The sequence below is a fragment of the Crocodylus porosus genome, unplaced genomic scaffold (assembly GCF_001723895.1).
Source record: "Crocodylus porosus isolate Cpor-Errol unplaced genomic scaffold, CroPor_comp1, whole genome shotgun sequence".
Taxonomy (NCBI): domain Eukaryota; kingdom Metazoa; phylum Chordata; order Crocodylia; family Crocodylidae; genus Crocodylus; species Crocodylus porosus.
Genome location: NW_017728906.1, coordinates 171854129 through 171868440, shown reverse-complemented (window position 1 = coordinate 171868440; position 14312 = coordinate 171854129). Strand labels below are relative to the sequence as shown.

The 14312-nt window shown below is 42.0% G+C and overlaps 1 protein-coding gene across 2 annotated transcripts in view; it reads left to right on the top strand.

Annotated features, from left to right (window-relative positions):
* The first annotated feature begins 6408 nt into the window (after window positions 1-6408).
* ZMYM2 (zinc finger MYM-type containing 2) overlaps window positions 6409-14312 on the top strand; it is a 101415-nt gene continuing 93511 nt past the window's right edge. The window contains exons 1-3 of one of the 2 annotated variants that reach the window (XM_019530207.1): window positions 6409-6465; window positions 9163-9664; window positions 9926-10019. In XM_019530207.1, coding sequence (XP_019385752.1) covers window positions 9173-9664; window positions 9926-10019 — 586 coding nt within the window. In that variant the 5' untranslated portion in view covers window positions 6409-6465; window positions 9163-9172. Of the gene's footprint in view, window positions 6466-9162; window positions 10020-14312 lie in introns of both variants that reach the window. The other variant, XM_019530206.1, reaches the window with a different exon arrangement.

Below are 14312 nucleotides of genomic sequence, written 5' to 3'. Positions count from 1 at the left end.
TTGGAAACAGTGACCACCTGCTCATTGCTCGATCTGTCTGTAAAGACAGCCTTAGTGGCTATTGCTTTGGCAGGAAATGTGAGATTCAAACACTGGCAAATTCCCTCTCACTTATATTGGCTCACTGTGAGTATATCAATTTAGCCACTAGGCTGTTTGGTTCGGGATCAAGGAGGCAGAGTTGGGAGTAAAGCAATGGCAAGTTTATTATAATACACACACACACACACACAACAGGTAACAGAAAGATAAATGTGATAAGCAGATAATACAGTATTAAAGAGCTAATAGTAAATAATAACAACAGATAGATCAATCTGTCACAGGCCAGCTGAGCACTGTGCGGGTATTGGCCACTGGCTGTTGAAAACAACAAATAGACAGACGTGGGTTGGCAACTTATCGGCAGTCCCTCAATGCCGGGTGCGCGCCAGGTGATTCAGTGAAGTCAGGCGTCCCCGATTGACACTGTCCGAGGGATTACCGGGGAAGGTCCCTTAATCAGGATCCGATCCTCACTCAAACTGGGAGTCCGGAGTCCAGGCTTGGAACACCAGTTACTGTCCTGTTCCCTCCTTCCTACTGGTCACTTTTTATACCTAGTCTTATGCTAATCTGTTGGCTTTAGAGCCATTCATAATCTTGTTCTATAGCTGTTACCCTATGGGATTAAAAGGTGTTAAAAATTATTATAAAACCCAGACTTGGGTTTATCCAATAAGCAAATTGCAACGCAGCATCTTCAGGTTTGAAATTAACATTACTTTGCCTAAATCTAACCCCTTTAGAACTCTTTGACTGTATTTTTTTGAGATGTGCTTTTCTGGAATGTGCTGGGTAGGCCAGGCGGTTAAATCTAGTTTTTATCATCATTAAAGCTAAATTTTGAGCAAAAAAGAACTGTAGGTTAGCTAATTTCACAGGTATAGCTTTGTCTTTGAGGCTTAGTCAGTTCCACAGACAGTTACAAGTTACATTTGCGGGTTACAAAAATACAAGCTTTATATTAGACAAAAATTCCAAATGCCTCTAAGAAGCACATATTTATTGCTTATTAATTTCTTTGGTTCTGGCCGTCACAATTGGCAAAATCTTAGACTTGCTCCAAGTTTCTACCCAGAGTTGTTATAGAATTCTGAGTGAATTGGCAGAATCACCTACTGGTTTTCCTTCCAGAGCCTCACTCTGAGACCTGAAGCATGTCTGTGTGTTTAGGGGGAGGAGAGCTTTGTCTTTGGAGGGCCAAGTCATTCGGGCAGTCTCCTTGGCTGTTTGTTTCTATAGCCAAAAGATGAATAGATACTATGACTTTTGCCCAGAGGCTGTAATTGTATCTTGGGCTTCATCAAGTGTGCTGTGAAGTTATTAAAGTGAACCTGCAATTGGGGATCAAGGTTTACTCTATTAGAACCCAGGGACCCCTGTCCTGTCTTCCAGATATTTGGAAGGCTCCCATTTGGAACTCCAGAATGCAGTCTTCCAGGTGTTTGTCTAAGATTTGGAGACCTACTTCCAGATAATGTAAGCATTGCTTTGAAGTTGCCCGCTGGGGAATGTGCTTGAGGGAAGTACTCAGAGGAAGTTGCTTACCAGTAACAGGAATTGCTTGAGATGGGATGGCCATGGACAGTCTTTATCATGCCCTTCTTTTCTTTTTTCTTGGGTCCCTATGATTTGGGGATGAGAGGACAGGCTGTTTGCAAGGAAATGGGAACAGAAAGTGATGTGCTCTCTAGAGACATATAGGGCCGTGTGAAACAGAGTGCCCACTGCTACTACTAGGGCAGAGCCATGCAATTATTTTGGGCAGAGGGCTGCTTACTGAGGTTTGGCAAGCCTTTGAGGGCCACATGGCAGGCAGCCAAGAGCAGACAAATATTAATTTTCTACATTTTTTAGGGGCCCCGCGAGCCAGATAGAATGGCCTGGCAGGCCGCATCTGGCCCACATTTTTCCCACCCCTGTACTAGGGTAAGAGATTTTGCAATTTTGAGTACTTGGATATTTGCCAGAAGTAGAATATGCATATGGAAAATACATTTCAAAGAGTTCTAGTTACTAGTAAGAAACTTTTTTTGCATCTAAAATGAGAAAATTCAAGCATAAGTTTTCAGTGCTTACTTGCCACTAGATAGTTACTATCAAAAAGGAATACGCATATGTGTTTCAGTCCTTTGAGGCATTATTTATGAACAGTGAAAGTTATTTTGTGCCCTACAGCAAATGTTTCTTTGTAACAGTGGGAGTCAACCTTCTTGGTAGGTGTTCTGTGTGTCCTCCCCAAGTGTCACTTTGGTTTCCTTTCTCTGCCCCATCAGCTGCTCTGCTTTCATCTTCCTGCCCTATCTTCCATTGTGCTGCTTGTTCCCTCCCTGCTTGCTGTGTGCCACACATGGAGGCAGGCTGGCCACCCCTACTTGATAGCACAATTTAGGAGATTTTTAAAATAGGGTGACTTCTTGATAGTCAAACTCATGGAGGATCATAAGGTAATGATGCACTTGAAATAAAAGCTGTCATCTGGGAAGAGTAAAAACCCTTGATAAATAAAGGGGATAAAAGTCAGTGGAGCATCTGGTTTCAAGTTAACCAATAGAACCTGAAGGCCCACATGGAGTGAATTTTATCTGAATTGTCTGCCAACACCAACCAGGTTGGGCAGAACATAAGTCATGCTTGTCAACAGAAGCCAAAACTCAGAACCAAGTTGAAGGGAGTACAGTTTTCTTCAAGTTAATGTAGTTTTCTTTTTGCATATACAGGGTCCGAATGTTACGAATTTCAGATCAGCAGTTATGTAAATTGGAATAGTGGTATCCATTTTTTTTAAAAAGGAAGTTTGAAAGCACATTTCAGGAAAACTGGAATGCCATACCGTAATGTGGTAGAGTGTTAAGAATGTCCTTCTTCCTGGCTGGAAGGCAGGGTTTGTTAATATCCCAGTATTGAATGATTTGACTTTCCTTGCAGATATGACCTGCTCATTTCTCCAGTGCATTCCTACTGCATGCTCCAGGTAGTTCTCTGCAAATTTCCTAGTGGCTTGTCCAGGTGAATTTTACATAACTAACAAACTTGAGTTCTGAAACTAATTAGGCTCCAGTGTTAAGAAGTTTTTCAATTGTTTGTGCTAAATTTCCTTTCCTTGAATTTCTTCTCCTGTCCTCATCCTCTGGATTACTTATAGCAACACTCACCTTCTTTTATTAATGCCATTTCATTTACAAGTATTGGAAAGGTGTGATCTCATTTTCCTGAATTATAATGTTGCAACTACAGACTTTTTTCCCCCCCTGTAATTTTATTTTTAATTTGTAATCAGAGAATCATGGAAAGTTAGGTATGGGAGAGACTTCAGGGGGTTCTCTAGTTCTACTCTCCCCTGCTTGAGGCAGTATCATCCCTGTCCAAACATTCTGTACAAGTGCTTGTCTAACTTATTCACAAAACCATACAACAACCCTGTTGTCTAGCTGCAACTACATTGCTCCAAAATGCCAAGAACACCCTAGCCTGTCACAGGTAAAGAGGTGCAGGGAAGGGAAGGAGGGCACTGTTGGTGTCCGGATGTTGCAAGGGTTATTAAAGTAAACTTGAGAGATCCAAGGAAAGGACCACACACTTCCAGCAACATTCAAAATGTGAGAATTATGCAGTTTTGTAATGCGATTATGCCAATCTTAGCAATTATTTGATTAGCTGTGTGGGTGAAGTGTGTGTGTGTGTGTGTGTGTGTGTGCATGTGCGTGCGTGTGTGTGGCACAAGAGAATGTGCTCAACTGAAAATGTATGTGGTGCAGCTTGGGTTTCTTGCAACAGCAAGACCTTCATTTTATTTGTCTGGGGGGTGAGGAGTGTCAAAGATGCAGCCTGTAGGCCAGATGTAAGCCAGATCTAGCCCACTGAGCCACCTCTAGGAGCTTTGCAGGCCCAGTGATACAGCTGAAAATTTGGGGGTGCTGCCTGATGCTTCCAGGTTGCAGAGATGCTTTGAGCATGTTTTGATGGTGGCAGGTTGAGCAATGGCTGTGCTAATCCTTGTGTCTCTCTGGCCCTAGCTTGTCCTGATGCTGCCTGCCCTGCCATTTATCCCACTGTTGGAAGCTGGTTTGACTCTGGCCTGCAAGCAGTACTGTGGTCCAGATCTAGCCTGAGGGGCTGGGCAAGCAGGATGCCTCTGGTTTTGAGTTGGGTCTAGAAGAAAGGGTATTGTGGCAGAGTCTTTTGAGCCAGGGCTCTAGTTCATGCTTTTTTCTTTTTTTTTAAAATCGCTTCCATTTGCCAAAGTAGGTTTATAGGTTCTTTAAAATCCTGGGTGCTTATCATTCATTGCATGTGCTATAGAACAGTGGTTGTCAACCTTTTTTGTACCAGGTCCCATTTGTAAACATCAACGGCTAGTCCTGACCCAGTGCCCATCACTTTTGACCTGCTGGCCCCTGCCCGCAAGCCCAGTCCCCACAGTCTGTTTTGGGGGGGCGAGGGGGACAAGCAGCCCCTTGCAGGCTGGAACTCTGCCACCCTGCAAGGGAAAAGCTATTATTTCCTACGTTTTTCTCCTTTAAAGGAGAATCCATTTTTAAAGTTTGTTCACAACCCTTTAATATAGTCTTGTGACCCACGGGTTGAGAAATGCTACTGAAGAGGAGAGCTATAGAAATAAAAAAAAGAGAAACCCCTCCTGAAAGGGAAGAGCCTAGCTTTAAAACTGGGTTGTCAAACTTACGGAAGGGCTAGATCCAGCCCACAGAGCAGTGTTGTGTGGCCTGTGGTGTTAGCAGAAGGGCCAGGGTCTTGCCGCTTCTGTCTGGGGAACGAAGCCCAACCTGTGTCAGCATCAAGGTGGCAAACGATGGCTGTTAACCTGCCCTGTTGCTGTACCTGGATCAGGCTTGTGAGGAGCCCATGGTTCCTGTTCAGTATGAGCAAGACTGGGGTGAGTTTGGCCCACATAGTTTGAAACAGTCAAGCAGTCCCAGAGGGAAAAATATGGTGAAAGCAATAGGTCAAAGTCTGGTGCAGCTGACTAGCATGGAATTTCATTATGGATGAAGTTGGCTTCTAGTTTTAAAACAAATGCTTTGATTGCAATTGAATCTTAATGCTCCTGACCAATGGCAATTGACTTAAGCAAGCATGAGTGTGTTTAAAATGTGGGTGCGGTGTCTGCCACCTACTCTGGAGCTTTGCTGTTTGACGAGATAATTTTTCTTTAGGCTAGTTTCATGGAGGGGAGGGCAGGCTGTAAACATTTAGAAACTGAAAAAAAAAAAGGTCCATTTCTATAAAAAATAAAAAGTCTTGATAGAGGATTAGTGAGCTGTCTTTTCCTCTGGCCCTATTTAATACACGGTGATCTGAAGGACTACGTTAAACCAGTGGCAAAATGGACAGGAAGATGGACAAGCTACACTGCTAAAAAACAGGATGGCAAATTTTAGTCAATGTTGCACAGTACATGGAATAAATCTGTATTTAATCCAATTTCAGACATGCTCAATCAGTTTTGTATATGGTAGCCTATGTTAACTTAATACAGGTCATAGATGTTGGTTAGAATGCAAACCTATGTTTTAAGTATTATGGTGGTATATACAGACTTCTAAATCAAGATTACTTGTGACCAAATACAGATATCTCTTAACTTATGTTTTGGCATGCCTGTAATTTTGAAGTTCTTTATTTGTTGTATGTTCCACTAGATGTAGTGGAGATTAATTTTTATCTGTAAGGAATTAATCTTTATGTTCCACTTACTAAATGTGAGCTTAATAACCAAGCTACATTGGTTGGTGCTACATTGATACATGTAACGGGTTCTTCAAGTGTGAACTGTGTGGTATAAAATCTCAAATGGATCTCTTATGTAAGGCTAGCTGAGGAGCTTCTGGATGATGGATACCAATTAAGCCTAGCTTACATAATTAACTGACACTTACATAGTTTAAAGTATTATGTTTAGTTGTATTCTGAATAATTCTAAGTGCTGTTGGCTGGACATCTGCTCAAATACTGCAGATGAGACTGAGAAATGTGTTTATAAACTTGTCTGCTGGAGTGAAGGAAATAGATTCTTAATTCTGGTTGGTAAAAACTTTGGAAAAAACTTGCAGTTTAAGACTGTAAACTCACATAAGTTTTTTTCTTTCCTTTTTTTTGTGGTTATTTCAGGGCACGCTGTTTCAACCAGGAGCACCAACTTAACCAGTATATGAGAAGCAGATTCCCCACACGAAAATCTTGGAGCAGCTCATTAAGGTAAACAGGTTGCAGTGGATTTCTGGATGGGTGAGTATTGGAGAAGAAGAATACTCTCCCCCTACTTCCCTGGTTCCTTTTTGTTTTAAAAGTTAATTGCAGAAATCCACAAGTACGTTTTTTCAATCTTGTGTTATTCTTCGTACAAAGTACAGTATGGCTGAAGTACTGCACAGAGGTTTGGTGGTATCACACATGTAAATTCAGGTATGTGTTTGAATGTACTACCATATGGTCACATCTGTATTCTTTCTAGTGACTTATCACAGCAGTGGCGTATTCATTTATTACGGTAAACTCCCATCTACTGCTGTTCTTTGTAATGGCCTTAATGTATTTAAAATTATATATAAAAATTAATCTATCCAAGCTGCTTTTTGTCATACTGGATTTTCTTGCATGCAACATATCTCCCCCTGCCCTGAAAATTGCACCCCCAGAATTGGGGTGCAGTCTGGATAGAAGCAACCTGATTTGATTCCTGTTCTACAGTGAAACAGCTGTGGCATGGCATTATTCAGGCAGCTGAGAGATACAGTTGACACAAAGGTGCATTGTTCTTCATTCCACAGGTGTTAACAGTAGTCTCTCCTTTTAATGGTCTTCATGTTCCATTAATCAAGTTAACCTTACTGCAAAATCTGCTAGCTCTTCTTAGTTTCCCTTTTCCTATTACAGATCCCTGGAGACACTAACTCTTTTCAAAATCATAGATCCACTCATAGAGAACAATCTTCAGCAGCAGCTAGGCTTTAAGATTTAGTTAAGCAGGGAACTGAGGGTGAGTTATCTGAAGATTAATCTCTGTCCCTGCTCTATGCATCTGTAACTCTGGATAAATAATGTCTTCTTCATTTTGCCTTTAAAAATAAGGCATGTATTATATTCAGAGGTGTGTTATATGTGGAAATGTATGGTATTTGAAATACAGTTGCAAATAAAAATGAACTAAATAGCATTCCAAAAATTGCAAAATAATTAACTGAAAACAAAGCCGATTACCCTTTCTGATTTAAGGGGTAAGGGAACATGTAGAAGAACCTTATGAAGAAGGAGGTTGTTAGGAAAGCTTTTAAAGGAAACATTAGCAAATGAGCCAGGGCCTTAGAGGGAGCTTCTTTGCAGTAGTCAGAACAGGAATTTGGGAAAGTTTGACATCTTTCTTCCTGCTAACTGATGATATATTTCCTCTTAGCCTTCAGCCATGGGCAACTGGTGCTGCCTTAGTCGGGGGGGGGCATATGCGCACCCCCTCCCCTCCTCAGTGACCAGGCAGTGACTGGGGGGGGGGGATCCCCCCACAGCCAATCTTGCTGACCGGGGGGGCTCCCTACCTGTCACCGAAACAGCAAGTGCAGCTAGTCATGGGGTGCACATGCACCCTCTATGCATCACTGCTGCCTTCATTTATCCCAAACCTTTTCTTACCCTACAAGAGCCATGTTAGGTGTAGGGAATTGTGTTTGTGGCAAAAAAATCACTTGAAGAAATTTTAAAACCATGGTATGTGTGATGAAACAAGGATTAATCAATATTCAGCTTTAATTTTGTTGCATTAGTTTACTTGGCCAACTGTGAGCACATTTTTTTTTTTCTTTTTAAGACTACTGTTAAGTAGTCTTAACCTATACCTTGAATGACTCAATCAGTGGCAGGGGGAAAAGTGGTGGGGGAAAAGTGGTGAAATGAAAACATTAAAGGAGATCTTGCGGGGGGCACGTCTGGCATGATTTATGGAGATCCCTAATCATGGTGGATGCCGCAGACAGTAATGAACAGGGTCACTCTCTCTCAGTGGTGCTCAACCTCCAGTCTGTGGGCCAGATCCAGCTTGCAGAGCCATATCATCTGGCCCATGGGACTCCCCACTGGTCTGGAACTATGGCAGTGGAGGAGCAATGGCAATTAATGCTTCCAGCTGCTCTGCTGCTGCCAAGTTTTCAAGCCCCATGAGCTAGATTACAGCCCTTTGGGATTGGGGCAGTGGGCCCAATCCAGCATGCACAGGGCTGGGGTAGCATGCATGGGGTTAGGGCCATGTCTGCATGTTGACCCTGTGCTGGATCTGGCCCAAAGATTGATTCCACATACCAGATACTTTGGACTAACTCCCCACTACTCATCTGGCCCAAAGTCTGGAACATTTGGGCCCTATTGCTGTAGATCAGAGGTTCTCAAACTGTGGTCTGCACACCACCACTGGTCCACAAGCTCCATTCAGGTGGTCCATAGAAAGGTGACCTAAGGCTAAAGCTGACAAACATTACACCTGACTTTTGCTCAAAAAAACAGGCATGTTAGACAGGTAAGACTACTGATATTAAAATATGAGTCTTGCACTTCTATTTGTAGAACAGAAAAAAAATTATTAAATGGTCCACCGAGATCCTCAGCAATTTTCAAGTGGTCTGCAAAAAAAAAAGTTTGTTGGTCCAGTGCTTTCCCTCTGAGGCATTCACTCCTGCCGTTGTTGAATACTGGATTAGACAGATGATTAGTTTGACGTGGTATTGCACTTATACCTTAGAAATATGAACTGAATTCAGTAACATTGTCATTTCTTGACATCTCTAACATGGATTCTGTGTCCTGCTCTGCGTGCACTATTAGTCAAAGAATGTATCTTGCTAAATGTAGTGCCATGTTATCTGCTGTATTAGTAATAAAGCTGAAATTGGTAATAACCATATTTTTTGCTAGTATGGCATAATGATGTTGGAGCAATTGCGTTTTTAGGTCCAAAAAACATTAATAAGAGGGTTTAAAAGCTTTGCATATTTGTTGTGTTGATCTTGTTAAAAGAAAAGCTAAAGCAGAGACTTCAATTTTATGGACTGTTTTGGCATTAAAAGAATTTAAATCATTTTACTGAAATTACTTGTTTTCCTCTTTGCTTTACAACAGCTTATCTGGAATGGATGCAAGTTCTTTCGGAGGAGTAGAGCTATCTGACCGTCCTTCTGGTTTACTAGGGACTACCGCCATGGCAGCTGGTCTTGCAAATGTAGGAAGTTCTTTTGGAGGACCACCTAATTCTCTAGTTTCTAGACCTAATAAATTCCAAAACTCATCTATAGAAGATGACGATGATGTAGTTTTTATTGAACCTATACAACCTCCGCAGACCTCTGCATCGCTGATATCGGATCAAAGAAGCCTTGCATTTACTTCATCAAAAAATGAAGAGCTTCAGGGGAATGAGTCCAAACTGCTTCCTCCTCCAAAAGACTTAAATTCTCAAAAAGGAAGTATAAGTGAGACTATTATTATAGATGATGAGGAAGATATTGAAACAAATCAAGGGCAAGAGAAGAATGCTTCCAGTTTTAATGAACGAAGGCTTCCAGAGTGTAAAAATAGAACCAACGATATGGAATTCTCAGCTTCCAGTTTTTCAAGAAGTAAGGTAAATTCAGGAATAGTTAATAGTGGTATAACCACAGAACCAGACTCTGAAATTCAGATTGCTAATGTTACAACATTAGAAACAGGTATGAGCTCTGTGAGTGATGGTCATTTAGAAAATACTGAAGGGCGTGACATGAACTTAATGATTACACATGTAACGTCACTGCAGAATACCAACTTGGGAGATGTATCTAACGGACTGCAGTCAAGTAATTTTGGTGTTAATATACAAACATACACCCCATCTTTAACTTCACAGACCAAGACTGGTGTAGGACCTTTCAATCCTGGTAGAATGAACGTGGCTGGAGATGTGTTTCAAAATGGAGAATCTGTGACTCATCACAATCCTGGTAAGTTATGATTTTAAACACTTCTTTTTAAGTTTAAAAGATGCATAAAATCTGAAAGGTTTACAAATTATTGTAAAATGATGGTTTTAAAATGTATGCTTTAATAACTGCTTTTTATCTTCATGCTTAGAAAAGGAACTTGATTTTTTTCCCTCTGTTTTATCTTTGACTTGTCTAGTGATCGTTCCTAGAACCTGCTTATTCAATTAAATGAAGTGGGTGAGCTTTGGGCATCAGCTGATTTGTATGGTTTAGCGGTGGGTGTGCTGTTCCTGGGGCCATAGAGTTGCAGGTTCAAGCCTCAGGGCCCCCTTGTTTCTGGGATTTTTTTGACCCCAGTACTCTTTCCTGCCATGGCAGGGGGTCAGACTTGATGTTCTGCTATGGTCCCTTCGGACCCTGCTAACTGTGAAACTATGAATATCTTTAAACTTGTCCTGAAATAGCAATTAGTTAGAAAACTCATTAGAAGCCTTGGAAACGTGATTTATAAGGAAAAGCCAAAAGAAATAGGGTTGTTTAGTTTGGAGAAGAGAAGACTATGGGGGGATTTGAAAAGTCTTCAAATACCTGAATAATGATTATAAAGAGGATCAAGATATACTTTACTCTGTGACTGGGGATAGAACTAAGCAATGGCTTCAAGCTGTAGCAGAGGATATTTAGCTTGGAGATTTAAGAACTTCCTGACTATATGAAGGTGATTAAACATTGTAACAGCCTACTTTACAGAGGTTGTGGAACCTCCATGCATAAAATTTTCAAGAGCTTGTTAGGATTTTTCTGGGATTTTTATTGGAATGACTGCATGGTTAGGATTGACTTACTAAATTTGAAAGCTTGTCCAAATTTATCCCAGTCATGGACTTGGTCCAATAAAATATATTGCCCACAGACATCCTTGCCTTTCATGTTTTTCCTGGACCATCAAAACTACAGCATCACTCCAGTCTCACAACAGCAGGTTAGACAGACACTTGCCCGGGATGGTTTAGTCATGGATGATCCAGTCTTGGTTGTGAGCCTCTGAAGTAAGGTCTGCAGGCATTAATGGTACAGTCAACAATTGGTTGATTGTCAGCATCAGGCCTGGGACAGCACTGGCTCTGGGACACATGCCACATATTCACTTTAGGTTGTTATACAAATTGGCCACAAAGAGGTTCCACTAGTTGGGACTGCTTTTAATGGACTGCCGTCTTATATATGGAACATCTCTGTGGCTGGTTGGTCATTTTATGGCACCATAAGTTAGCCGAATATTTGACATACTGCAGTTTATGGCATGATTTAACAAGTCAGTCACTCCATAAATGTAATATTGGGCAGGGCTGTATGTGACCTTATGAATTCCCTTCTAGCTCTACTTTCCTATGATCCTCTGTAATTTATTCATAAAAAATAAATATCTAATCCTTCAAAAAAGCAATGTTTGCTTCTGTGTATAACTGATTTGGCATACAGGCACCATACTGTCCATGAAGTTGGGTTTTATGTAGCTACATAGCTCATGCACATTTATGCATTAAGTTATTATTGGCACCACACTTTCTTTTCTGTAGTGCTCTGGCTTACATGCATTAAAGCTACTCCACCTAGAAAAAAATAAAGTAGTGTCTTTTATCTACAGATTTTGTTGTCCTTGCCTTTTGAGTACATTTAGCAAAACAACTGAATATGAGAACCTGAGATCTTAAATGAAGTCCTGAGAATAGCATGTTGATCCTGTAGTTCTGAAAGACCCTGAACTTAGAATTTTCATTTCAGACAATACCTAGAATAATGAGGATGGACCTGGTTTGTGTCCTTTTAGACACTGCTATCTACTGTCATGTTAATAGTCATTTGTAATAGTTATTCTCTAGGGCCTTCTTTACTAAAATTTTCTGTACTATGCAATGTTAATTATGGTTTTTAGGAGGATTTTTTTTGTTTGTTTAGGAAATTGGGACTAGCAGTAAATGTCTTGACTCTGCCAGAAACAGGCTGCGGTAAGGGCAAAATGGGACAGTTAAGACTACAGTCTTTGGGAGTTAATCTAAAAATAATAAAACGTATAAAGTTCAACTGTGAAAGTAAAGTTTTTCCAATATAAATTAGCCTGCTGTTGTTTTGTTAAACTAGCTATGTAGAAAATTCTCAGAAAATTCTCAGACTAAGTCAGTAACAAAGGTAAAGCAGTCCCAACCAGTCTCTATTTTATAGGGGTGCACTGATAAAAGATTTTCTTGGCTGATACAGATAGCTGATTATTAACCAACCGTATCAGCTGATGCCAGTCTGATAACCAGTTGCATTTTAAAGTATGAACATAAATCTTTTTTTTTCTTTTCTTTTGCTGTACTCCAGTAGCTTCCTATGTCACAGGTATTAGTGTCTCAGCACTTAAAAATGGCGGTGGTGGGTCATCATTGAATGAGCTTTATTTCAAGTGCCACTGCCTCCATTTTTAAGTGTAGGGATGCTTTTAAGTGGAGCAGAGCTGAGCAGGGCAAGGGCAGATGCAGGTTGCCCTCTGTGGGCTTGGGGCTTTCTGTTCTGTTGCCTTTGGCTTGGGAGCCCCAAGCCAGCTGCATACCCCCTGCCTGCCCAGCAGCAGGGGGTACAGTTTGCCACCCCCACTGCTTCCAGGCAGGCAGGCAGGGGGTGCAAGGCTGGTGCGCGGCTCCTGAGGGAAAATGTTCCCTCATGCCTGCCCCAGGGGTGCATGCAGTGATGGTGGAGGAGCTGCCCCCCTCTTCCCTGCCAGCTCCCTGGACAAGCCACCAATGGCTCTGTTCCACTCCCCAGCCTGCCCCTGGATCCCATAGACCACCTTGGCTGGGCAGCGCCTCCAGCCCCTGCCCCACTCCCTCCCTTACTATAGGGGCTTTGATTTTTCCCTCCCCAACACCCCTTCTCCTCCACAGACTTGCCTGCAGGGAGCTGTTCTCTACACTGCCTGGCTGTATTCCTGGTCATGTGCATGCATGTCCCAGCAGTCCCAAGCAGGACCCCCTGCAGTCTAGAATGCTGCCCACCTGCAAGGGGAAACCCTTTGTTTCCTGAGGGAACCCAGTCATCCAGGGGCCCTGGCCCCATGGGGTAGAGGGAACGTAGGTGTCCAGGGCCTTGGACAGAAGGTATAATTATCAGTAAACGTTGTCAGCTATAATGGCCAAGAAAAGCTGATAGCCAGTAATGTCATTTCCCTTTTATTGGTGCTGATCCAATAGGCAACTGATATATCAGTGCACCTCTACTATTTTATTAAGAGGGCAGTCTAAAATATTGTATTTTTCTCACATACACTGTGCCTCCAAATAAAACCTACACCTTGTTTTTGGCAGGCAAAATGGAAGGGTGGGGAGGTGAGAGTGGAGAGCCTTTTCCAGTCATGGCTGACTGGGTCATGTAGAATAAGTCCTTTGGGGAACATAGGCTGTCCAGGACATGTGGCACTGTAGGGAAGACACTCTTGATGAGGCAGCAGGCAGCAAAAATTCCTGCCACATCAGGAAATTTGTGTTGCCTCTCCAAGAGTGTTACTTGTAATGCTGCACTTCCTGAACTCTTATGTTGCAAGGACTTACTCTGTTGCACACAATTTGGGGTTCAGACCCTTGCCAGGTAGTAGCAAGGTTGTTAGTTCTTAATTCTAAGTAGTTCTTTATATATGGTCCTGTAAAACAAAAAAAAGTGTTGTTTCTACATCACAAATTACGTCAAGATAATGCCAACAGCTCACTTTCTACTTCAGGCACAAACTACAGCGGTCAGGCAAGAGCTGCCTTCTGCTATGGAGGAAGGTGAGGTGGGGAACTCTGGGCCACAGCTGCAAAGTCTAGGGGTAGAAAGCTGGCTTTTCAGATGACCCAGCAGTCTGCGAGGACATTCTAGAATGCAGACATGTAGAAGAGGTATTGCTAAAAAAGTATTGCTTTGTGGGATTAGAAGGACCTGGAGAATGAGATTTGGGACAGCAGTATCACAATGAAACAAAAGAGAATCAGGGAGGAAGGAAGAGAAACTTTCTTTTTTTGAGTTCATAGGACACAAACGTCCTCCATAATTTTTTTTTTTTTTTTTTTTTTATGTCCCAAGTCTAAGTGAGGAAAGCAGGAAAGATAGAGATGAGGCACAAGAAAGTGGACTACATTTGGCAGCCGGGGATTATTAAGGGTGCTGTGAAGTTGCAAGAGCATAGATTTCATAGACATTAGGGCTGGAAGGGACCTCGGAAGATCGAGTCCAGCCCCCCACCCAAAGGGCAGGAAGTCAGCTGGGGTCATAGGATCCCAGCAAGATAAGCAT